Below are 25,378 nucleotides of genomic sequence, written 5' to 3'. Positions count from 1 at the left end.
CATTAATTTTAAGTCTAGCCGTTGGATAGGAATAAAGTGTCAGAATAGCTTTTATGAAGTTTTGTGGGACACCAAATGCAGACAATGCAGCAGCCATAAAACCCCAATCTACCCTGTCAAATGCTTTTTCAGCATCTATTCCCAGGAACAACAGGGGGACCGAATCTCTCCTAGCTACAGAGATCGTGTGCAAGAGCTTAATAGTATTTTCCTTGCCCTCTCTCCCCTTCACAAAACCCACCTGCTCCTCGTGAAGGAGAGAGGGGAGCACTGGGCTCAGTCGTCTGGCCAAGATCTTGGCCCAGATCTTCAAATCTGTGTTTAACAGTGAAATCGGCCTATAGCTGCTGCATGCTTTTGGATCTTTATTCTCTTTGTATATGAGCGTAATGTGCGCTTCCTGTGTTTGGGAGTGCATGGGCTGACCCTGTAACAGAGAATTGCAAAATCTAGTCAGAAATGGGAGTAAGATAGATTCAAAAGAAAGGTAATATAAAAGTGGCAACCCATCAGGTCCAGGGCTTTTGTTTTTGGCGAAGCTCCTTAGTACCAAGGATACTTCCTCAGAAGTAATCGGAGCAAGTAATGATTTTTGCTGGTGATCTGAGATTTTAGGGAGTTGGAGGGAGGATAGGAATTCAGAAGTAAGCTGGTGTTTATGTTGAACATCTAGAGGAGTATCAGAGGCGGATAAATTATATAAATCCTCATAAAACTTATGGAAGGCTTTGGCAATCTGGATAGTATCCGAAGAAATTGATCCATCTTGAGTGATTATAGAAGAGATGTGTGAGGACAATCTCTCCTTCTTTAACATTGCCGTCATTAGTTTGCCACCTTTATTGCCATGGGCATATAATTTAGTCTTCGAATAAAGGAGGCTTTTAGCAGCAGAAAAATTCAAAAGTGATTTGAGTTTCTCTCTCAATGTGGTAAGTTTAAGAAGATCAGCTCTGAGTCGGTGTAGCTTATGGACACGCTCAAGAGCTGATATCTGAGCCAAAAGAGAATCAATGTCTTTTTGGCGCGACTTCTTAAGGGCTGAGGCTTTAGAGATGAATAAACCTCTTATAAAGGGTTTATGTGCTTCCCACAGAGTAGAAGTAGAAACATCTTCAGTGTCATTAATGAGAAAAAAGGAGGAAAGTTGCTCCGCAAAAAACTCCTTAGTAGCAGAATCGTCTAATATGGACTCATTGAGTCTCCAAGACCATTGGGGCCTAACCATATGTGTAAGTGTAAATGTTGTAGTAACCGGTGCGTGATCTGATATATCCATATTGCCAATAACCGAACCAAGTATATGCGGAAGAAGGGTCTTAGAAGCCATAAGGTAGTCTAGCCTCTGATAAGTATCATGGGGAACAGCATAAAAGGTATAGTCTTTGGAGGCGGGATGCGCAGTCCTCCAAGTATCAACTAAGTGAACCGATTCCAGTTCAGACAACATTTTCCTCAAACCTTTTTGCGCTATAGCAGACTTACCAGTGGAAGCATCTAACAATGGGTTCAAAGTAGCGTTAAAGTCCCCTCCCAAAATAATTTCTCCCTCAGCAAATAAGGATAATGAATGTAGGGTGGCGGTTAGCCATCCGACCTGGTATTGGTTAGGGGAGTATATTGAAGCCAACGTAATTGGTTTGGAAGCTAAAAAGCCTTTGATAAAAACATACCTCCCTTCGTCATCATGAAGTTGCTGTTTTACCACCAACGGCACATTTTTCTTAACTGCAATGGCTACACCTTTTGAGGAAGATTTAGGGTGGCAAGAATAATACCATTGAGTATAGCCTCCCTTAGGAAAGGAAGGAATCCTAGACGCCTTATAGTGCGTCTCTTGTAGCAATAAAACATCCGCTTTAAGTTTCTTAGCTAAAGCCAAAACACTATGACGTTTATTAGGAGAATTCAATCCCTTAACATTGAAGGTAGACACTGTAAGGGTAGCTGTAGAAGTCCGATCATCACGGTCGGAAAGTCCGAGAGTGTGGGACATGACTAAGAGGATCTATAGAGCACTCACAGTATAATGGGATAGATGCAAGAAGCTACCAACAATCCTACACTGAATATCACCAAAAGAATACCAAAAACAAATAAAAAAGGGGGGGTGGGGGGGGGAGGGGGAGGGGAATGAAGCAGGTCAGGAATGCAAGGATCTGGGAAGGAAATAAAGAATAACTAAATATGTAAGTCCAAGGGACCCTATATCTTAGTTTAGTATTGGTTTTAGCTGTGTTACAGTATCGTCTGCTGTCGCAAACTTAGGAATTGTCTAATACAACAGGACAACTGGTCAAACAGTTGTAAATCACGGGGGAGGATTAATTCGTCTGATCGGACACCGGCTTGGGAGAGCCGTCCACAGAAAAATTCAAAGAATTGACACCATGAATTATGAGTACAAAAAAAAGAATGGGGTGGGGAGAAGAGATGTGGAGAGGGTACCCGGAGAAAAGCCTCACATTATCTTCATATAAAGCTTATAAAGCGTATATAAACTCTGAGATTTAGGGATACCTCATAGCCTAAACGCAATATTAGTTACAAATACAAATAAAATCGAACATAGAAAAGCCGACAGGCAATAAGGAGAATTCTGAAAAGTACATGTCAGCTTAGCGTCACTATAGAAAGCATGGCGGTAGGAGACAAGGATAGTACAAGAGACGACCAAATCAATGATCACATAAAAGAAGTTGAAAGACATAAGCTGGGAATGACGACTAAATCAAACTCAGTCAACAAGACAACAGAAATCAGAAATAAGTGCTCTTCGTCCAGCAATCTGACGTAGAAAGATGAGGATTCATATCGGAGTAATACAAAATAACAGTATCTTCACTGAGAAGAGCAAAATCAGGAATACAACATCCGAAAGTGAAAAAATTCGTCAAAGGCAGCAAATCTACCACGCTAGATCTTCTGTTTTAGCATCGCCTTCTTCGCTCTCGGAGAGCGACATCTGGTAAAATCAGTGAGAGATGGTACAACAGGTAAGTCCGGTAACATCGCAGTAGATTCGGATGGCATCCAAGATGGGATATCCAGGGGCTCCATGGCCAGGGCAGACCACATAAAAGCCAAATCTTTAGGTGTATGTATTGTAACTCTTTTTCCAGCTACTGTTGCTGCCAAACCAAATGGGTAGAGCCAAGCATATTGTATTCGACGAGATCTTAATTCTTCAAGCAAGGGGCGTAGCAGCCGCCTCTTATCAATTTTGTCATGGAAATAAGTGGCCAGATCTTCTGCACTAAGGTCTGTGAATGGTGCCTATAAATTGGGAATGAGTAAGGAGTGAAAAGATTCCAAGAGCCTTTTAGGGTTACAGGAGAGAGAAGAGATGAGTGGTGAATTAGGCTTGTTTGGCGAGGTGAAGGGCAGAGCTATAGGTTTTCAGCATAGACTTGTAATTAAGGAAATCTGCAGGTGTATGTGATTTACTCCACAGACGTTCAGAACACCTAGAGCATCAGTGAAGAAAATGGTTCTATGGTGTGTGCCAGGGTTGCTGCCTCCTGCTATTTGAGTCGAGGGGGGAGCCACCTCATCCAGTGCACTTTTAAGGGTTTCATGGTTGGTGGCTTGGCTGGGACAGGAGAGTGACAAGATGGGGGACAGAGAAGATTGTAGAGTATCTGAAAGGTACACAAAGATTCCTATTTCTATGATGGGTAGGTGTGCCCTGTGAAGGGGAGAAAGTACTGATGATGAGAGACAGAAGGGTATGATCAGAGAGCGGCAAAGAAGATTTAGTAAATTTATAAACTGTAAGGAGTCAATGGAAGACAATATAGATCATGTTGTCATCTACATGTGTAGGAGAAGAGTAAAGTTGTGAAATAACAAAAGAAGTGGTTATAGAGAGAAACTGTGAGGCAGCTGGGGAGACAGGGGTGGTAGTGGGGATGTTAAAGTCACCCATAATGAGGGTAGGAATTTCACTGGATGAAAAGAGAATCCAAGAAGCAAAGTGATCAGAAATTGGTAGGGTGAACCAGGTGGAGGGTAGATCATGGCTACACATAAGGAAAATGGGCATAAAAATCTGATAGCATGGACTTCAAATGAGGGGAGTGTGAGTGAGGGTTCCAGTGGAATGACCTGAAAAGTGCATTGAGGTGATAGAAGTGAACCTAACCCTCCACCCTTCTTGTTGTCAGACCTATAAGTGTGTGAAAACTGTAGGCCACCATGAGACAGAGCAGCCGGGGAGGCCGTATCTGACTGCTGGATCCAAATTTCAGTAAGTGAGTGATTTACTAAGGAATAAGTCAGTGATATATTCTAGTTTGTAACGGGCATTTCAGAGAGAAAGGTTAAGAGACAGGGGAAAACTAAGTAGAAGGAACATGGTGAATATTGATGAGGTTTGTAAGACTTCTATGTGTACAGGAAGAGGAAAATTTAGTGAAAGAAGGTTGAACAGGGTTTGGAGAGGTGTCCCCAGCAGCTAGGAGGAGCAAAACGGACAAAGACAGAAGGTGGATCAGTGATTTATGAGGATGCTTAAGTTTAATTTCACTACTAAAAGAAGTAAAGGGATTAGGGTGGTTAAAGAGTGTGAAAAGTGTGTGAGAGCTCTACATGTGAGAAAGAAGAAGAGAGGGACTGATATGGATAATGGGCACTGGTGGTAAAGATGGAGGGAGGTCTTCAGAAAGACAATCGCTAAGATAATAGTGCAGCTCCATGATACCATGTGTTAGAGCTTGCTGTTTTTGGGTTTAAGTTTACCTGGTGTTCTTCCATGGCTTTCATGTCTCATGCCCCATCTGAGTACCATGTACAGTATAAGCGTGCTTTGTTTAATCTGCACTTAGAACATAGAGTTCTGCATTAGAAAATGCCATATATATATATATATATATATATATATATATATATATATATATCAGGGAGAGTCTTTCACATCATCAAAGGGTATGCTGGGTGTGAATGAAAAAATGCTAGGAGAGGGGCCACACGGTGGCTAAGTGGTTAGCACTGCAGCCTTGCAGCGCTGGAGTCCTGGTGTTCAAATCCCGCCAAGGGCATAAAACCATCTGCAAGGAGTTTGTATGTTCTCCCCGTGTTTGCGTGGATTTCCATCCCATATTCCAAAAAAGACATACTGATAGGGAAAAATGTACATTGTGAGCTCCATGTGGGGCTCACAATCTACATAAAAAAAAAAAAAAAAGAAAAAGAAAAAATACTAGGAGCTGCAGTGGGTGGATGCCGGGATGCGCAGCCGGGAAAAGCACTGACACTCCCACATCCAGGAGATAAATACCAGAATATATTGCATGAGTCTGGTATAAATGGTCCAAATGCACATCAATTATGTGTATTCATTCATATAAAAAGCATTTCCTATCTTTAATCACATTTTCTTAGTCCCAGAAAACCCCTTTAGTTATGATCCATCGCAAATATGATCTTTCATGTTTCAGAAATATTCCATATTTTTTTTTTTTTTTTTTTACAGAATTTTTGGATCTCCACTTGGCTGATGGACCACATGAATGTGAAGGGTGGCTAGAAGTTTATTATAATGGCGGCTGGGCATCAGTGTGTAATAATGTTATGCCAGAGCTATCTCTCTCTGTTATCTGCAAACATCTAAACTGTGGATCAAAAGGACAACTGGATACGGACAGACGCGGTTTTAGGAAATCCTCCTGGGTGGATCATGTTAACTGCACCAAGTATAATAACCTATTATGGGAGTGTCCATCATCTCCATGGAATACAAACCCCTGCAGTGATAGAGAACTCGCTTATATTGTTTGTAAGTTTCTGTATTATATTTTTATTCATCTTTATTTATCTTTTTGTTAGTTTGTGCTTTTGATAAGACTTTATAATGTCATTCTGCCACCTGTATTGCAGTACAATACACATAGTATCCCTTTGTACAATGGGAAAAGATAGTCAGAAGGCTGTTGATTGGCCTCATGACTCCCATGGCAACCCCTTCGACCAATCAATCTCATTTTGTGGATTCCAAGGGTTGGATTTGGGGTAATCTTGCTACTTTTTTTTTTTTTTTCTTCATCTATAATGAGAATGGAGTCTGTGTTGGTTTATGGTGAACACTGTATGGTGTACATGGTAAAGAAAAAAAAAAATACTACAATGCGCAAAAATAATGTATTTTGGTTACCTCACTTTCCATACAAAATAGCAAAAGAAGTGATCAAAAAATTATACATACCAAACATTGGTACCTTTAAAAAGTACAATGTGCTCTACAAATAAAGAGCCCCTATATATCTCATTCAAGAAAACAGTAGGATTCAGACTACGGTGATTCCAGAAAAGTTGTTCATTTTTAAAAAGTGATGTTTTATTTCTAAACCTGGTTTATCCTAATAGAACCAATATAAATATGCTACCGCCATAAATGTAATGCTACGCCAGTCAAGGCTACCATTTTATTTATAATGCAGAGTCAACACCGTCAAAACAAAATGCAAAAAATTGGTAGACTTGTAGGTTTTTTCACATGGACCCATCAAAAAAACATTACTAAAAAACTAATCAAAACATCATACGTACCGCAAAATGGTACCAAATGAATGTATAACTTGGCATGCAAAGAATAAGCCCTCACAAAGCTAAGTCATCAGAAAAGTAAAAAAGTTATAAATTTTGCAAGGCAACAAGGAAAATATGGAAAAAGTCACCAAGTATTAATGCAAAAAAATAGAAAAAATTCAGGGCACTCACCAGCCAGTAGTAAAATTCACCAAACTTTAATAATCTTCCATAAAAATAGGTACTTGAACAGCATTTACAGACGGGGGATAGGGTAGATGGAATGTAGAAGAAATGAAGAGACGACCGTTTCGTGCTAAATGCACTTCATCAGGCTTCCCCCCACTTCTCACCAAGTATTAATGTACAAACTACTCCGCGTTCTTTAAGGGGTTAAATATTTAAAATATTGACAAAAGCATAAAGCTCACCCCGCCTCCTGGGACATTATTTTATACAGATTAGCCCATCCTCTTCACTGCCTAGCACCCACCTCTGTCTTTGTTGGGATCCAAATCCTGCACATGCGCTGTTCACTCCTGTAGGAATATAATAAGGATGGCTGGCGGAGCATGCGCTGTATGCCTGGCCCAAACCCAAAGTGGCCGCGTGTACAGCACATGCATAGGATTTGGATCCCACTGGAGACAGAGGCAGTTGTTAGGCAGTGAAGAGGATGAGTTAATCTGCATGAAGGAATGGCCCAGGAGGTGGCATCAATGGTATGACGCTGTGGTGCTCGGGCACAAGCTATGACTCTGTGGTGCTACTTGAGCTTCATTTACAGGAGGAGAGAAAGAGAGGTAGGAGGTACTTAAAAAAACAAAAAACCCCAATGATAAACTCCCTTTAAGCTTTACTTATCAGGTAGATTATAAATAAAGACAGAAGGGATCATTCAAGATGTCAATGGATTCCTTATATATTGAGCAGGATGTCATCCAGAGCCATACAACTCATCTTTCTACTGTACTTTTCCACTTCACACCATTACACACTTCACACTATTTTTCATCTCATTATATTGCATGCTTTGCATTTCTGATCCTAATGCAAGTCAATGGGATTTTTTAATAATCGAAAATCGGATTTTAAAAACAATCCTATTCACTACACAGCATGGAGTCCAAAAATTGAAGGTTTCAATTTTTGGACTCCACACTGCATAGTGATTAAAAAATCTGCCAGCTACTTAGTCCCCCCTGCTGTCCGGTTACCTGCACAGAACCGCTGCCACTCCCCAGAGCTTCCGGCCATTGTTCTCTGTCTTTTTCCACACTCTCCTAAGCCACAACAAGCCCAGCCTTCTCCCAGCATCTGTAACACTAGCCTAGGGAGGCGTGGGCGCGCATGGATCTCTGCCGGCATGTGAATGACAGAGGAGAAGACAGAGAAAAACATGTGAGAGCTCCGAGGAGCGGCAGTAGTTCTGTGCAGGTAAGGTTGAGAGATCGGTATTGGAATTCCGTTCCCGATCTTTTTTTGACGGAATCGGAACCCAATCGCGATTGTGAAATTTACTTGATCGCCGATCAAGATCTGATCTTTTCCGATCCCTGTCGCTCAACCCGAATTCTGACAGCCACAAAAGAAAACAGGAAAATTAGATATGGCAATTTTATTAGGACTTAGCATTTTCGACCCTTGCTAAAAAGAGATTACTGAGACCGTTGTTAAAGCTACGAAGAGAAAAAAAAATCTACAATATGCATGGTTGTTTCCATTAGAATTATCTATACTGCATAATACTCAAAACATGTCAAAAGGGGCCTGGACGTCTTTTGTAAAATTAAGAATATCTCCAACTATTGGAGATAGAAACTTTTGGAATAGGATGTTCATCAAGGGGCTCAGTCCATTTTCTATATTTAAAGTTGAGAATTCATTTTTTTCCTTCATTGGAGCTGTTGGTGTCAGCCTTGTTTGTCCTCTTTCGGATCAATTTTTTTTTTTTTTTTTTTTTTTTACATTTCCTTAATGTCTGCAGCCATTTTTCCGAACTACAATCATTATCAACACATGTTCTTATTCCTTCTGTGATACTTAGGTGAGAAAAAGAAAACATCCGTTCCGCACTGCCCAACATCTCAGCCTTGTTCAGGTTAGTACCGACATTTTATTTACTGAGTAAGTAAATTTATTTTACTTGCTTAGTGAAACCATATCTAAACTTTCAAAGAATTTTTTTTTTTTATGACAGCTTTTCTAACATCATTAAATGTTGTATTTCTTTATTATTTACCTTGTTTCTCTATTGAGAGCTGAAATCTTCATACTGTTTTCATTAGGAACAGTGGGGCTGAGCTCTTGTGTAACACAAGATCACACTGGGGTCATTTTACAGTTATATATTGGGCCTTATAAAATATTTAACAGTGTTTCTGGTGTCATATGAAAGAGGAGATTTATACCTTTTATATGACTCTAAGATTGCAGGATCTCTTTATAACTTCCAGAGATATCGCCAGTTGAAAGCATATTTGGGATTAGGAAGAAGCATGTAAATAAGCCAATTCCAAATGTATGTGAAACTAGTGATATCACTTGAAATTTGACAAGTAGAAGTGTAGTCTTTCTGTCATATGAAAAGTCTTCAATTGACACTAAATGAACTGTTGTATGTTTTAGGGTGAGTTCACACGGAGTAAAGTGCCGCGTCATGTGGCACGTAGATGCTGCGTGAGCTTTTGCGGGCCGTATACGCTCCCATTGATTTAAATGGGAGCCAGGATCGTATACGCGGCACTATTTTGCAGCCGTGATTGCGGCCATTAAAACCCTTTTTTTTGTGTGGATAAGACGTTGGAATAGCCATTAGAAAGGCTATTCATCTCTTACCTTTAGATGTGATCTCTGCCGCGCCGTTCCTTAGAAATACCGTTTTTTACCGGTATGCAAATTAGTTCCCTCACAGCGATGGGAGTGGGCCCCAGCACTGGAAATGCGATGGGGGCGTCCCCACTGCTGCGCTAGAACATGATCCTGCAACGCCTCTCTTTGGCTGGATCCTCCCCTTCTTTTGTTGTCTGTCTTCAGCATCACCTCCGACGCCTGCGCGGTTGGCTCGGCCACTGAGACACTAGTAGAGCCGACTGCGCATGCGCGCAATTGCAGTCTTGGAACTACGGCTGCCGGCTGGCATAGTTGGCTCTACTAGTGTCTCACTGGCAGAGCAAACATGCCCAGGCATTGGAGGTGACGCCGAATAAAGACAACGAAAGAGGAAGATAGAGGCGTTGCTGGAGCCTGTTCTTGAGCAGCAGTGGGGATGCTCCCATCGCATTTCCAGCACTGGGGCCCACCCCCATCGCTGCGAGAGAACTAATTTGCATACCGGTAAAAACCGGTATTTCTAAGGAACGACATGGCGGAGATCACATCTAAAGGTAAGAGACAAATAGCCTTTCTAAAGGCTATTCCGACGTCTTATCCACAAAAAAAGGGGTTTTAATGGCAGAATCCCTTTAATTACACTTTAAGGCTGAGGACACACATTACAGAAGCCCGGCTTTTTGTTGTTGTAGATTTTGCTGCAATTTTTTTGAGTCAAAGCCAAGAATAGCTTCTAAAGGAATGGGATATCCATATGAAGTTCTTATATGTCTACCTTCTGCTCAACTTACTCCTCAAAAAATTGCAGTAAAATCTTCAACAAAAAGCTGCGTTTCCACAACATGGGGCTTCAGACAAAGTCTAAAGCCCCACAGGACGTCCCACAGCAAAAACGTGCTGCAGGAAAAGCTACAGCAGCAACACATTGCGGTTCTTCCCGCAGCGCTTTAGACAGAAAGTTTGCAGAGCTTTCCTCTGTGCACTTTCTGTTACAATTATACCTATGGGGAAACCACTGGCATTTCCATAGGTATAATTTACATGGTACGATTTCCAAAACTGTGCTCGTTTTGTAAATCGCTGTGGGTTTTTACCACAAAGTGGGCATGGCATTCACTAGAATCCCATCCACTTTGCCTTTACTGCAAAATGCCCCAATTTTTCCCATGTTTCTTCCGTCAAAGTATTTTCCCATCTAACTGTCTAAGCAGCTTTGCCCGCTGTCTCTTCTGTTGTCATCTGTACTGTCTTATCACATAGACTGTGCTCCATGGAAACACTGTATAAAAATTGGGGGGCATAATTTCACATAGCAGGCAAACAAAGCAGCATTGCTAAAGCAATATAATTAGGAAAACTCTTCAATTTACATAAGACACCAGTATAGATAGGATCATTGAAATGGAAACAACCCTTTAAAAACTTCTTATTCTCTAAATCAAACTACATCCCATGCACTGGGGAATCAAACATGCAACACAGACAACTTGTGTCAGAGTACTGTAATTTTCTATTACATATCTCATATATAAATAGACATATAGTTACTGTGAGTTTTTTTGTCTTTCTATATACAGTAGGTATGTTCAGTTATCTGAACTGAACATGGTGTGAATTTTGACTTTACATTAGTTTATAAGTTTAAGATTTTATGAATAGGAAACATTGAAAATAACTAGAGATGAGCGAACACTAAAATGTTCGAGGTTCGAAATTCGATTCGAACAGCCGCTCAATGTTCGTGTGTTCGAACGGGTTTCGAACCCCATTATAGTCTATGGGGAACAGATACTCGTTAAGGGGGAAACCCAAATCCGTGTCTGGAGGGTCACCAAGTCCACTATGACATCCCAGGAAATGATGCCAACACCTCTGGAATGACACTGGGACAGCAGGGGAAGCATGTCTGGGGGCATCTAACACACCAAAGACCCTCTATTACCCCAACATCACAGCCTAACAACTACACACTTTACACACTCAATACCACCTCTCTGACAGTAGGAAAACACCTTGAAACATGTGTATTTGGCACTTGCAGTGAGGAGAGCTTGTCACCAGCAGTGAATTTGGCCCTTGTAGTAAGTTGAGGTTGGCACCAACATTTGTTTTGAAAATCAGGGTGGATTGAGCCTCTAACCAGCAGAGTTTGGGCAAATTCATGGTGGAGGGAGCCTCTAAAAACCCCAGTTTGGACCAATTCATGGTGGAGGGAGCCTCTAAAAACCCCAGTTTGGACCAATTCATGATGGAGGGAGCCTCTAAAAACCCCAGTTTGGACCAAATCATGGTGGAGGGAGCCTCTAAAAACCCCAGTTTGGACCAATTCTTGGTGGAGGGAGCCTCTAAAAACCCCAGTTTGGACCAATTCATGGTGGAGGGAGCCTCTAAAAACCCCAGTTTGGACCAATTCATGGTGGAGGGAGCCTCTAAACAGCCCAGTTTGGGCAAATTCATGGTGGAGGGAGCCTCTAAAAACCCCAGTTTGGACCAATTCATGGTGGAGGGAGCCTCTAAAAACCGCAGTTTGGACCAATTCATGGTGGAGGGAGCCTCTAAACAGCCCAGTTTGGGCAAATTCATAGTGGAGGGAGCCTCTAAACAGCCCAGTTTGGGCAAATTCATGGTGGAGGGAGCCTCTAAAAACCCCAGTTTGGACCAATTCATGGTGGAGGGAGCCTCTAAAAACCCTAGTTTGGGCAAATTCATGGTGGAGGGAGCCTCTAAAAACCCCAGTTTGGACCAATTCATGGTGGAGGGAGCCTCTAAAAACCCCAGTTTGGACCAATTCATGGTGGAGGGAGCCTCTAAAAAACCCAGTTTGGGCAAATTCATGGTGGAGGGAGCCTCTAAAAACCCCAGTTTGGACCAATTCATGGTGGAGGGAGCCTCTAACTAGCCCAGTTTGGGCAAATTCATGGTGGAGGGAGCCTCTAAAAATCCCAGTTTGGGCAAATTCATGGTGGAGGGAGCCTCTAAACAGCCCAGTTTGGGCAAATTCATGGTGGAGGGAGCCTCTAAAAACCCCAGTTTGGACCAATTCATGGTGGAGGGAGCCTCTAAAAACCCCAGTTTGGACCAATTCATGGTGGAGGGAGCCTCTAAAAACCCCAGTTTGGACCAATTCATGGTGGAGGGAGCCTCTAAAAACCCCAGTTTGGACCAATTCATGGTGGAGGGAGCCTCTAAAAACCCCAGTTTGGACCAATTCATGGTGGAGGGAGCCTCTAAAAACCCCAGTTTGGACCAATTCATGGTGGAGGGAGCCTCTAACCAGCAGAGTTGTGGGAAAGCTTGGTGGAGGGAGCCTCTAACCAGCAGAGTTGGTGGAAATCAGGGTGGAGGGAGCCTCTAACCAGCAGAGTTGGGGGATATCAGGGTGGAGGGAGCCTAGTATTAGCAGAATTGTGCAACGCTTATGGTGGATGATTATGAGGATGCGGAGGAATTGGAGAGGTTGAGTACAGACATGGAGTTTCATGTTGGGGTGCTTTACACAGGTGGGCACAAAAATGAAGGCTCTATCCAGTGGTGGTTCATTTTTATCAAAGTGAGCCGGTCGGCACTCTCAGCTGACAGACGGGTGCGCTTGTCAGTGATGATGCCACCGGCTGCACTGAACACCCTCTCAGATAGGACGCTGGCGGCAGGACAGGACAGCACCTCCAAGGCATATAGGGCAAGTTCAAGCCACAGGTCCAACTTTGACACCCAATACGTGTAGGGCGCAGAGGGGTCGGAGAGGACAGGGCTGTGGTCGGAAAGGTATTCCCGCAACATGCGCCTATACTTCTCACGCCTGGTGACACTAGGACCCTCCGTGGCGGCACTTTGGCGAGGGGGTGCCATCAAGGTGTCCCAGACCTTAGACAGTGTGCCCCTCGTTTGTGTGGACCGGTGAGAACTTGGTTGCCTACTGGAGGAACTGCCCTCCCTGCCGCCAACGTCACATGCTGGAAACATCTCCATCATATTCTGCACCAATTGCCTGTGGCAAGCATTGATGCGATTGGCCCTCCCCTCTACCGGAATAAAAGACGAGATGTTGTTTTTATACCGGGGGTCAAGGATAGCAAAGATCCAGTACTGGTTGTCCTCCATGATTTTGACAATACGCTTGTCGGTTGTAAAGCACCCCAACATGAACTCAGCCATGTCTGCCACAGTGTTAGTTGGCATGACTCCTCTGGCCCCACCGGAAAGTTCAATCTCCATTTCCTCCTCATCCTCCATGTCTACCCATCCGCGCTGCAACAATGGGACGATTCGAAGTTGCCCGGAAGCCTCCTGTATCACCATCACATCATCGGACAACTCTTCTGCACCTGCCTCAACATCCACACTACTTTCCCCGCTTGACATCCCCCCTGTCCAGGTCGGGTCAGTGTCCTCATCATCCACCACTTCCTCAACTGGATGCCCTGACGGCAACTGCATCACATCATCGTCGATGAGGGTGGGTTGCTGGTCATCCACCACCAAATCGAACGGAGATAGAGGAGACTCTAGTGTTTGAGCATCTGGACACAGCTGCTCCTCTGTTAGGTTCGTGGAATCGCGACGTGGAGGGGCAGGTTGAGGGACAATGAAAGGAGCGGAGAACAGCTCTGGGGAGCAGGGACAGTTGGGGTTATTGTTCTGTGAAGCTTGGGAATTTTGGGAGGAAGGAGGACAAGACTGTTGGGTAATAGGAGGAGAGGAGGCAGAGTCTGACTGGCTGCTGGACAATGTGCTGTAAGCGTTATCCGACAGCCATTGCAAGACCTGTTCCTGGTTCTCGGGCCTACTAAGGTTTGTACCCTGCAGTTTAGTTAATGTGGCAAGCAACCCTGGCACTGTGGAGTGGCGCAATGCTTGCTGCCCCACAGGAGTAGGCACGGGACGCCCTGTGGCTTCACTGCTACCTTGCTCCCCAGAACCATTCCCCCGACCTCGCCCACGGCCTCGTCCACGTCCCTTTCCGGGAGCCTTGCGCATTTTGAATTCCCAGTTAGAAATTGGCACTATATACCAGTAGCAAAAATTGTGGGTGCACGTAACCCCAATATATTCTTTGAATTCCCAGTCAGACAATGGCACTATATACCAGTAGCAAAAATTGTGGGTGCACGTAACCCCAATATATTCTTTGAATTTCCAGTGAGACAATGGCACTGTATAGCAGTAGCAAGAAATGAGGGTATTTGTAACCCCAATATATTCTTTGAATTCCCAGTCAGACAATGGCACTATATACCAGTAGCAAAAATTGTGGGTGCACGTAACCCCAATATATTCTTTGAATTCCCAGTGAGACAATGGCACTATATACCAGTAGGAAAAATAGTGGGTGTATATAGCCCCAATTCTATTGCTAGGGGACTTGCAGGGTATTTCTGAGGTGAAGGTGGGGGGGCACACCGTTGGAACGGTGATTTGGGGTGTATATATGGGGTATACGGGAATACACTGTCAGTGTGTTCCATTCAGGATCCTGGGAAAGCTGGGTTGCGGCGATTGAGCCCGTCAGTGCCACGTTACACTGACAAGCTTCTCCCTGGAATTGAAGTTATATGTAAGCCCAATATATTCTTTGAATTCCCAGTGAGACAATGGCACTATATGGCAGTAGCAAAAATAGTGGGTGTATATAGCCCCAATTCTATTGCTAGGGGACTTGCAGGGTATTTCTGGGGTGAAGGTGGGGGGGCACACCGTTGGAACGGGTATCGGGGGTATATATCTGGTATACGGGAATACACTGACAGTGTATTCCATTCAGGATCCTGGGAAAGCTGGGTTGCGGCGATTGAGCCCGTCAGTGCCACGTTACACTGACAAGCTTCTCCCTGGAATTTAGCTCTTACAAGAGCTGTTGTGGTTGTTCTCTCCTTCCTATCCTAGCCTGTCCCTGCCTACCCAGAATCTAACCCCTAGCTAACTGGACAGAAACCTCCGTCCCCGGTGAATTGCAATGGACAGAAACCTCCGTCCCCGGTGAATTGCAAGCTCAGAATGACGCGAAGCTGGGCGTCGCTGTTCTTTTAAATTAGAGGTCACATGTTTTCGGCAGCCAATGGGTTTTGCCTACTTTTTTCAACGTCACCGGTGTCGTAGTTCCTGTCCCACCTACCCTGCGCTGTTATTGGAGCAAAAAAGGCGCCAGGGAAGGTGGGAGGGGAATCGAGTAATGGCGCACTTTACCACGCGGTGTTCGATTCGAACATGCCGAACAGCCTAATAACCGATCGAACATGAGTTCGATAGAACACTGTTCGCTCATCTCTAAAAATAACATTTCCAATTATCCATATAGGTAATAGCAGAGACTTAATTTAGGCAGGGGCCCATGTTACGGTATTACTGTATGTGTTTTCTACAATAGTGGGAAATTATAGTAATTAGTTTTAGTAGGTTAAGCCTCCCTGCGAGCTTCCTATAGGACAAGTATTAATACATAAGTTCATTTTGTTTTTTTAGATGTTCATAATAGCAAGTTGACTCCTTATATATAAAGCATGTTCATCTATATAACATCTCTATTATTTTCCTCCCATCCACTATAATACTAGATAATGACAGGATTCGTCTCATCGGAGGAGAAAACATCTGCTCAGGCCGAGTGGAAGTGTTTTACCAGGGACAGTGGGGAACAGTGTGTGATGATGCTTGGGATATCAAGGATGCAGAAGTCGTCTGTAGACAGATAGGATGTGGCTCAGCTATGAATGCTACTACAGAGGCCGCCATGTTTGGAAGAGGATCTGGTCCTATATGGCTGAGTGAGGTGCAATGTAAAGGATATGAGCGAGCTCTGCAGGATTGCTGGTCTCAACGCTGGAATCAAAGTGACTGTCTCCACAAGGAAGATGCCGGAGTCATATGTCATGGTATGGGTACTTGTTTCTTAAATTTGTATGTATCCCAAAACAATACCAATAAAAACCATGGTGTGTCCCACAAAAAAAATAAGCCCACAACCAGCTCTGTAAACAGAATAAATAAAAATAGTATCGCACACAGAAGGTGGCGATTCAAAAACATGCAATTAAAAAAATCTAGCTAGGATCCAAGTAAGTAGATAATAGGTGAACATTCTTGTTCTTACCATAAAGCCACATAGCAATATATTATATTTACCATGGTATTATAATATAATAGCAATTACTTATTAGTATAGATTAGAGATGAGCGAGTAGTACTCGATCAAGTGGGTATTCGATCAAATACTATGGTATTCGAAATACTCGTACTCGATCGAGCACCACTCACTATTCGAATGTAAAAGTTCGATGCAGAACCAGCATTGATTGGCCGAATGCTATACAGTTGGTCAATCAACGCTGGTTCTTCTCCTATCTTTAGAAGTCTTCTCCGTGCAGCTTCCCTGCGGCGTCTTCCGGCTCTGAATTCACTGTGCCAGGCATCGGGCCTGGGCAGAGTCGACTGCGCATGTCTGCTTGTAGTGTGGGCATGCGCAATCGGCTCTGCCCAGGCCCGATGCCTGGCAGAGTGAATTCAGAGCTGGACACTGCACGGAGAAGACTGCTCGGAGGATCCAGCCCGACCCTCACTCGTAGACTTGGTAAGTATAATTTGATCGAATGTTGCCTACCCCTGAAACGAGCATTTTCCCCCCATAGAATATAATAGGGTTCGATATTCGATTCGAGTTGTCGAATATTGAGGGGCTACTCGAAACGAATATCGAACCTCGAACATTTTACTGTTCGCTCATCTCTAGTATAGACTACTGAGGATTGACAGAGATCTAGTTTTGTAAACTAAACAAACTAAATGTAACTAAATCCCAGCGAATGGAGATAGAACAATATGTCTAATCATAAGAAGCAATCTCCAGTATTGAAGGGGATGATTCCAAATTTGGAGGAGTAAGGCATCAATTAGGGGTGTGAGAGGAAGAGGGATCACATACATATGTGAGGGATTAATAAGAGGGAAACAGAAGGGTGGTCTACTCAGGCAATATTTTATTACAAATGTAGTAAAGAAAGGCACGGGGGAGAGGGAGGGAAAAAATGTACAGCCCACTGCCAGAAAAATAAGTAAATAGTAGATCCAAACAATATCCAAAGTGCCGGAGATGTGTAGGAGTCCAATGACATAAGGAACTCATATATTCCTATGTTGACAAAAATAGAAGGATGAAGACTATTGCGTCTGCGCAACATTATCAAGAAAGGCCAAATATAGGCCAATGATATCTAATGCACCTGCGCTGTTATATACTCAGTTTTGGAAAATTCCCTTACTCAAGATGGCCGAATACAAACCTATGATATCTTCTGCGCCTGTGCACAGAATGAGAAAAAAGGGGAGGGCACCACCTCCACACACGCGCAGACCACGGATCCATACACATCTCCGGCACGGAAGAGAAAATGAGCATAGATAAGTCAGAAATATCCTCCGAGTAGAATATTTTATTAGTCCATGCCCCACAAACTCTCAATCAATACTCACTGAAAACCCAAACCCTAAAGAACCTAGATTTTAATGTAATCTAATGGTAGACATAAAAACAGTATGTTAAAACACAGTGGGGCAGATTTACTAACAGTGTCTAAGTTTTAAACAGTGCAACTTTAGAGAAGACCATCTTAAACTACGCGAGATTGATCAAAGTGTCTGATGCTGTTTGATAAATACAGCATATTGTTTGATAGTGTAGTCGAATATTGCACCACTAATGTGATGGCTTAAAAGCTCTTAGTGCATTTTTGGCACAATTTTGGAGCATTGAGTTGCAATGTAGCTACCACCCCTTTAATATGATGCCACACCCGCCACACCCCTACCCCCTTTAGTACAACTTCAAAAAGTGTCTTAAATTTTTGCTATTAAGCACATTTTGATTAATAATTCATATTTCTCATTTCAGTTTTTTTTTCTGCAAGTTAATTTTTTGACTTGATAAAAGCGGGTTATTCTGCCTTAGTCTTGTTACATGGGAAGAATATGCAAATCTGACTTCCATGATGTAATTAGGAAGTCAGTGCCTCAAGTATGCACACCAATAGAGGGCGCTGACTGAGAATGTGCAAGTCTGTCTTCCATGATGTAATTAGGAAGACAGAGTCTCAGTCAAACAATTCTATAGAGGGCGCTCCCTTTAACATCATGCCGACCTTCTCAGATGTTGGGATTATACCAGATACAATCTTCTCAGCCAAGGACAGCCGTTTCGATGTATTTGCAGGCTGTCCTTGGCTGAGAAGACTGTATCTGGTATAATCCCAACATCATTGCAAACAAAGGCCTCTGAGAAGGTTGGCATGATGTCAAAGGGAGCGCCCTCTATAGGATTGTTTGACTGAGACTCTGTCTTCCTAATTACATCATGGAAGACAGACTTGCACATTCTCAGTCAGCGCCCTCTATTGGTGTGCATACTTGAGGCACTGACTTCCTAATTACATCATGGAAGTCAGATTTGCATATTCTTCCCATGTTCCTTTGCAGTGGAGCGCTTATGGCTTAATAAGACTCCACACACCTAAATGGTGGTCTCTCCCTATGGAGTGACGATATCCCCTCAACTTAGTCTTGTTAGTTATAGAACCCGGCAGGATGTCAACCTCAACAAAATCCACAGCAAAAAAAAAAGCTGCATTTCTGCAATGTGGGGCCTTAGTCTACAAAGCGTTTACCTTCGGAAATCCATGAACCATATTAAGGCTGAAGCCCCATGTAGTGAAAATGCAGTGTTTTTTGTTACAGATTTTGTTGCGTTTTTTTTTAAAGTCAAGAATGTCTACAAAAGGAATGGGAAATGTATAGAAAGTTCTTATACTTCTACCTTCTTCTCAATCCACTCCTTTTTTCTCAAAAAACTGCAACAAAATCTGCAACAAACAAAGCTGAGTTTCTGCAACATGGGGCTTTAGCTAAACTATAATGGGGTCCACCCGGTTTCTGCCTGAAAAATGTGGGTGTAAAGTTTTATTGTTAGGGAATTGCTAGGACAGCAATTCCCCAGTAGCTGTTGAACCCTGGGACGGGACACAAGAGACAGTGAGCCCTAAGCTGAAGCCCCCAACTTTCCCTTCCTATTGCCAGGCCCTATCCTACGTATTAGGCGGCAACCACGAAGACAATCCCTTCCTGTATATGTGAAACACAAAACAGAGACGGACAACAACAAAGAGAGGTCAGCTAGCAACGGGTCAGTAACAGTTGAGCGATGCAGTGCCAAATCGGAATCCAAAGAATAGTCAGTGAGGAAAGCCAAAGGTCAAGGATTAGAATACAAGCAAAAATAGGGACAGTAAGGAGCGAGTATGCACAAGGCAATAGCAAGCACTGGTGTGAATGAGAACCAAGGCTAAATAGGGGAAGAAAGACCCGCCCCTGGAGTTGACAGGAAGGCAAGCTGTCAATCACACAAATTAACACTTAATGAACAGAGGCAAACAAGGGCAGAAGACGGGTGTGGTGCAAATACAATCTCAGAACTAGAGCCGTGTTCACACAGTGCGACCAAACACTTTAAGCCGAGAACCAAACTGCACCCACCTCCTAAGCCGCAGCACGCGAGCAGAGGGTGGCGCAGAGACCCGAACAGGCAGAGATGTTACATTCATATGATGAAAAAAAATATATGGTGCAATCAAAAAGAAGGAACAAAGAAATAAACAAAAAATAAATATATATATATATATATATATATATATATATATATATATATATATAATCAAGCCATATGTACTAGAATTCTGATATCATTTGCTTTAAAAAAAAGTTGTCTAACAAGCTGTGCCCTACATTTATTAAAATAATAATAATAATAAATAAAATAATCTAAACATAAAAAAATGTATTTGTATCCAATTTTGATATTTTATTTTTTTTGTTTTGTTATTTATAGGACTGGAGAATAATCCTACTCCTACTGTACTGACCAGAACAACAGGTAAAATAATAGAATGAGATATTGAGCAATTACCAATGCCAAAGAAATATTATATATTAGAAAGCACCATTGCTATATTACAACTAGAGATGAGCGAGTAGTATTCGATCGAGTAGGTATTCGATAGAATACTACGGTATTCTAAATACTCGTACTCGTTCAAATTCTATTCGCAGTAAAGATTTGATTCAGAATCAGAGTTGATTGGCCAAATGCTATACAGTGTATAGCACTCAGCAAATCAAAGCTGGTTCTGCAGCAGGCTCGTCTTTGCTAGTCGGGAGAGCTGGCATCTTGCGATATGCGGGAGCTGACTTTTTCTCATAGGAATGCATTGACCAGCGTTGATTGGCTGAATGCTATACAGTGTACAGCATTCAGCTAATCAACGCTGGTTCTGCAGGACGAGTAAGGGCCGGTTCAGATTAGTGCTTGCCTCCCGTCCGGAAGGAATCCGCAGGAGGACTCCCCCCGAACGGAATATCAGCGCAACTGCAAGTGCTGTGCAGTTAAAGCGCACAGACCCCATAGACTATAATGGGGTCCGTGTGCTTTAACTGCTCAGCGCTCCTCCTAAACACTCTCCTCCTGCTACTCGTGGACTTGGTGATTCACCTATAGTCGAATAGTGATTTCGCCTGAAACGAGCATTTTTTCCCATAGACTCTAATGGGATTCAATATTTGATCGAGTAGTTGAATATTGAGGCTCTACTAGAAAGGAATATCGAATCTCGAATATTTCACTACTCTCTCATCTCTAATTATAACCCGTCAGTTATTTCTAACACATGTGTAAAACTTAGATTGTGTCCAATATATTTGGGTATTTATTAAGACTGGCCTATTATACGCCAGTCTTGATAAAGGGCTTGACTGGTGAAGGGAAGTTACTGTGGTCTCCTCAGAAATCAGACATCCCCGCGCCAGAATAGAAATGTATACCGGTTAAGAACTGGCACAGATTTCCATTATAAGTCATGTATGAGTTACAATGAATCTTTTAGGCCAATGCATCCCCACCCCTGCTTGCTCTTTTCTGTCTGCATTTGCACAATGAGTGCGGTACAGATTGGGGCTTGTGGCACATTTGGTGGATGAGAGTTATGAATTCCTCATTATTTTTACTTTAACACTATATAGTTATTGATAAGTGAAAAGCTTTAGTGATCTACAATGTACTAAACCCATATACATATAAGTAAATCTGATTAAACTGAACTAGAATAATGCACATATTGGGGAAATGTATTAAGCCTGATATTTTAATAACCAAGCCATAGTCTGCATGGTACTACAGTAAGGTTGCGGTCACACCAGTGTTGAGCGACTGTCCCCCAAACAGGACTTTTCTCTCTCCCAATTTTGGGCAGAAACCCAGTGGACTCCATTATAGTGTATGAGGTCCATGAGTTTCTGTGTGTAACCGCTTTTTAAGTGGATAGGGTTTCCATCTTTCGGGTCCCCAAGCGTACCCAAAGAACGGATACCTGAACGCTAGTGTGACCCTAGCGTCAGATGTATCATATTTATTAAGCAGTCATGACTCTTTTGCCAAACTTTTTGGTATATCTTTACTTAGACTGTGTGCATGAAAATCAGAACAGAGAGGTCATCTACGCCAAAACAGAGAGGTCATAAAATAGTCTTATGCCTGGTTCACATCTGTGTTTGATAATCTGTTCAGGGAGTCCTCATGGGGACCCCCAAAACGGACTACCGAATGCACTGGCAAGTGGTGTGCAGTGAAAGCACACGACCCCATAGACTATAATGGGATCCATGTGCTTTCCACGCTGCCCGCACGAATCATGGGGACACAAAAGCAGATCACAAAGTCCTTTTCTGTCCACATGTTCCGTGTGAACACCATGCAGAGAGCACATGGACCTCATTATAGTCTATGGGGTCTGTGTGCTTTCTCTACACACCGCTTGATAATGTGTTTGGTATTCCGTTTGGAGGGGTCCCCATGCAGACTCCCTGAATGGATTACCTAACGCAGACGTGAACTAACCCTCAGGCATTCTGGATCAACAATGTAGGAGACTGTAGGGTTATAGGTTGGACTTGATGCAACCTCATGTACTATGTGACTCTACATTCTAGCAAATCTGTTAGACAGTAGGAGATTTTACCTTTTGAAATGTGACATGAGTATTAAAAAAATGGAAAAAGTAGTTTGTTTTGCACAAATTTGGTGTGACTTTAGGACACCAGAAAACTTGTGTCAATGAGTCAATACATTTCCCCTATTATGTGAATAATTGACTATAATTACATTAGCTTGCTGTACGGTACACAATGACAGATGTAGTTAACTTACTTCTTATTTTATCTTTTCTTATAGTCCGACGTACAATAACACAGCCTCCTTCATCTACATCAAACGTGTTCGTTATAGTCTCCATTATGTCTCTGCTCCTTCTTGGTATTGCAGTCATTATAATAGTATACTTGGTGAGACAATCCAAGTGGTATAAAAAAGGTGAGTATAATCATATTTATATCCAAGAATTACTATAGACAACACATGTGCAGTTCTTGGAGCTGGATGTGCCTATAGGAGCTTCTTAATATCTCTGGCTTTTAGGTTTCTTTAAAAAGAGTTTAAGGCTAAGTCCCCATGTGGAATCCCACAGCAAAAAAAACCTGCAGGGGGAAAACCACCACGGCATCGCATCACGATTCTTCCCGCAGCAATTGTTTGTTGGTTCTAGAGATGAGCGAGTATATTCGATCGAATACCTCCCTTGTATAGTTATTGTTGTAAAAAAAAAAGTACCAGGGAAAGTGGGAGGGGAATCAAATAGTTACCGCGTGGTATTCGACCGAGTACACCAATAACTATGCAAAGGGAGGTATTCGATCTAGACTAGACTAAAATACTACTATTCGATCGAATACTATTCGCTCATCTCTAGTTGGTTCCATTATTTATGATTGAAGCCAATTTAATACAAAATTTGTTGCTCAGTCCTCAGGAATTTGAGCTCCATTTCTTCCCCTGACCCGGTGTATGAAGATGTTAATTTTAGATTAATGGAGAACTATAAAAGCTTGTCGCAAAAATCAAGTAAGTAAATCCTAACTATCCTATTGATATAGTTCATTAAAGTGTACCTAACGTTTCCACAAACTCTGCATAAATCAATAGTACAGTACACAAGGCGTAACATTATTTCTAGCCATTATATCTCCCATGCATGACATACAGATAGTAGAGGAGAATCTGCCTAATGAGTTTCTTAGATTCTCTTGTATGCTGATTCAGACAAGGTTTATTTAAAAGTTAGTGACTATTTATGATATAATCGAGTCTTCTAGGTTAGTGAGTATATGTAAAAGGGGTTTTCTGGGGGTAAAATACAAATTATCCCCTAAATGACACCCTGTTCCGCCCACCTAACTTCTAATTTACTTATATAATCTGGTGATGTTCCGTTTCACTGCTTCCGATTTGGAACATCACCAGTACTCCACCCCTCCCCAAACTTGTCAATACTTACTATCCTTCCTGTCCAGTAATGGTTCCTTCCCTCTTCCTTTCTTCAAGTGTTTGCTGGAGACGCTGAGTTTCCAAGACACGCACAATAGAGATGGAACTCCATCTCTACTGCGCAGGCCTCACAGGTACTTCCGGTCTGTGTGTAGCAACTTCAGCATGAGCACAGTCAAACAGAAAGGAGGAGCCATCTCCCAGAGCAGAAGATAGGTAAGTATGATACAATGGGGAGGGGGGATCTTAGTAGTGGGTGGGATAGGTTAGCTAGGGAAACAGGGGGGGGGGGTGTAACAGAGTTAGAAAGGAGGGGAGGAGCAGTGACAGGGAGGTAATGTGGAAGTGACGTGTATCTCTTCTTTGGCACAAGACACATTTTTACCCCTCTACATCAGAAAACTGGTGAAGAGGGGTTGATGAGTTCAAAGTATATTATGTGAGAAAGGGATCTTAAAAGAAAAAGAAAAAACAAACAAAAAACAATTTAAAACTTTCCTTCTACGAGAATATTCATTACTAATTTGCATTGGAGGTTTCCAAATGGGAGCCATCTTTAATAAATTTATATATTAAATACCGATACTTTCAGAGGAGCGTGAATCTAACAAATGGCGGAGATAGATATGGTACTTTAATAAAGGTTATATTTTAGGTGTTCTAAGATTTGTAAACATTTTTTTGGTTTATTGATAGTGAACATCTACCCTCCATCAATTCATAATTTTCTTTGGTTTCCCCCATTTAAGCAGTATCCCCCTCTGCAGGCTCTATCACAAATGTACAGTTCTCTCTCCGCTACTGGTGGAGCAAGCTGCCATGATGTCTCCTATACAATACACAGACAGTAGAGGAGAATCTGCTCATCTCAGTATCTTTCTCTCACTTGTAGGTGAAGAAAGACTTCTTTTATTCAGATACAATATGGTACAACAATTCCTTATATTCACTAATACTATTGATTTATGCAAGGTTGGTTGAAAAGTTAGTCTTAGTAGTAGTCTCTAGAATTCCAATAGATCTGGATAATTTTGTAAGACTGTTGATAAAATTAATGTGCTCCCCAATATCAATTGAAATATTGACTAATTTTCACACTTAGAGTAGATATTTCAGAAGATTTTCTCAATGTCTATACAAGGAATATCACATAGTAAATATATTCTGTATTCTTAGAATCCTATCCATTTCTATAACTAACAGACATCATATATTGTCTGACTTACAATATTAGTTGTCTATGGTATATAGAAGACAATTCCCCTGTATTCACCTTTCATTCCTAGGAACTGAGAGTGACAGGATTCCTTCATATGATGATGTTGATGTCATAAATGATGGAGCAAATTCACCAAGTAAGTCGATTTATCATTAGGGGATCTTATTATCTTCCATATTTTGGATTCCAACGCTTTTGAAAATTGGTCTTAAGGATTGGGGTCCCATGTAGCATAAACACTGTGAAAAAACAGGGTTTTTAACAGTCAGTACAAAGCCTTCCCCGGGCTTGAACCTGCAATCTTCTGATTGCAAGTCCCAAAGACAACTGTATTGCAGTCTATGGGACTTTTGTTATATCCAGGCTGGTCATAGGTTGGCTCTAGTGATCTC

At 42.3% G+C, this 25,378-nt stretch overlaps 1 protein-coding gene across 1 annotated transcript in view; it reads left to right on the top strand.

Moving 5' to 3' along the window:
* Positions 1 to 25,378, top strand: part of LOC142214524 (scavenger receptor cysteine-rich type 1 protein M130-like) — a 134,943-nt gene that overhangs the window by 98,747 nt on the left and 10,818 nt on the right. The window contains exons 9-15 of the mRNA XM_075283473.1: positions 5,474 to 5,776; positions 8,573 to 8,626; positions 15,909 to 16,226; positions 20,225 to 20,269; positions 22,619 to 22,756; positions 23,246 to 23,344; positions 25,054 to 25,122. Of these exons, the coding sequence (XP_075139574.1) occupies positions 5,474 to 5,776; positions 8,573 to 8,626; positions 15,909 to 16,226; positions 20,225 to 20,269; positions 22,619 to 22,756; positions 23,246 to 23,344; positions 25,054 to 25,122 (1,026 nt within the window). The remainder of the gene's footprint in view (positions 1 to 5,473; positions 5,777 to 8,572; positions 8,627 to 15,908; positions 16,227 to 20,224; positions 20,270 to 22,618; positions 22,757 to 23,245; positions 23,345 to 25,053; positions 25,123 to 25,378) is intronic.

The sequence above is a fragment of the Leptodactylus fuscus genome, chromosome 7 (assembly GCF_031893055.1).
Source record: "Leptodactylus fuscus isolate aLepFus1 chromosome 7, aLepFus1.hap2, whole genome shotgun sequence".
NCBI classification, from domain to species: Eukaryota; Metazoa; Chordata; class Amphibia; order Anura; family Leptodactylidae; genus Leptodactylus; species Leptodactylus fuscus.
This window is presented reverse-complemented; position numbering and strand designations above follow the sequence as displayed.